General features: G+C 45.6%; 1 protein-coding gene across 1 annotated transcript; it reads left to right on the forward strand.

The window, feature by feature from the left end:
• Positions 1–83: 83 nt before the first annotated feature.
• Pmar_PMAR024111 (axonemal dynein intermediate chain, putative) lies at positions 84–795 on the forward strand (the record flags this gene model as incomplete). The annotated part of the gene is made up of 3 exons (XM_002775690.1): positions 84–158; positions 470–557; positions 641–795. Coding segments are annotated over 3 exons (318 nt in total), but the record flags the coding sequence as incomplete, so codon positions are not given.
• Positions 796–857: the final 62 nt, after the last annotated feature.

Consider the following 857-nt stretch of genomic DNA (forward strand, 5'->3'; position numbering starts at 1 on the left):
GTGGGAAAACAATACCAATCGGAAAATGAGTGTCACTTCACTTAATAAATCAGTGGCTTTGATAATCGCTTGATTCGTTTTAGTATCAAACGAGGAACCCAGACACGCTGGCGGGCGGGGCGTATGATGGTTTGGTCTTTTTCTTCGATGTTCGACAGGTGAGTTACCTCTCATATCACAACTATTTTTTGATTACAAATTGGTGTGGAGGAGTAACATCGGTGGGATGAGGGTATCGTGGCATTGGATTAGTCGCATTGTTATATGGGAAATTGCAAGGGCATGAGTGGGTGTAGAAAAGTCGATTTGATCCTATCCGAGACTCATAGTTCACCCGGGCTGATCGATGGAATCATTTACATGCATGTATCAAAGCCTCAAGCCTCATAAATTCATCATCACGAATGGGAGATGAGAACAGATGAAGATGTGTTTGTTGATGGTTTGGTCGGCACGGGGTTCGTGTTAGGGATCGAAGCCTGTTGGGAAGTCCTCATTCGAACAGTCACATCATGACCCGGTCTATGACTTGGTTTGGCTGCAGTCGAAGACCAACAGTAATTCTGGTGTAGTCGTGAGGTGTCTGTGCCGTTATGAGAGAGGTCGGGGGTTCGATCCCTGGTAAGTGTGTTTTTCTCAGGCGAGTGCGCTACTACTTCTACCGATGGTAGAGTCTTATGGTGGGACACACGTAATCTATTGGAACCCATCGATGAGATCATTCTCACTGATGGGAATCGGGAGAACCCCAAACAACTGGGTGAGATGATGAGAGTCTACTGCGTTGGTCGTTAGCATCATTCCTGATTTTCTAACAAAAGCTAGTCTCAATCGTGTATATGCTCAGAGGCGAAAAA

This window comes from Perkinsus marinus, assembly GCF_000006405.1.
Source record: "Perkinsus marinus ATCC 50983 genomic scaffold scf_1104296955680, whole genome shotgun sequence".
NCBI lineage: Eukaryota > Perkinsozoa > Perkinsida > Perkinsidae > Perkinsus > Perkinsus marinus.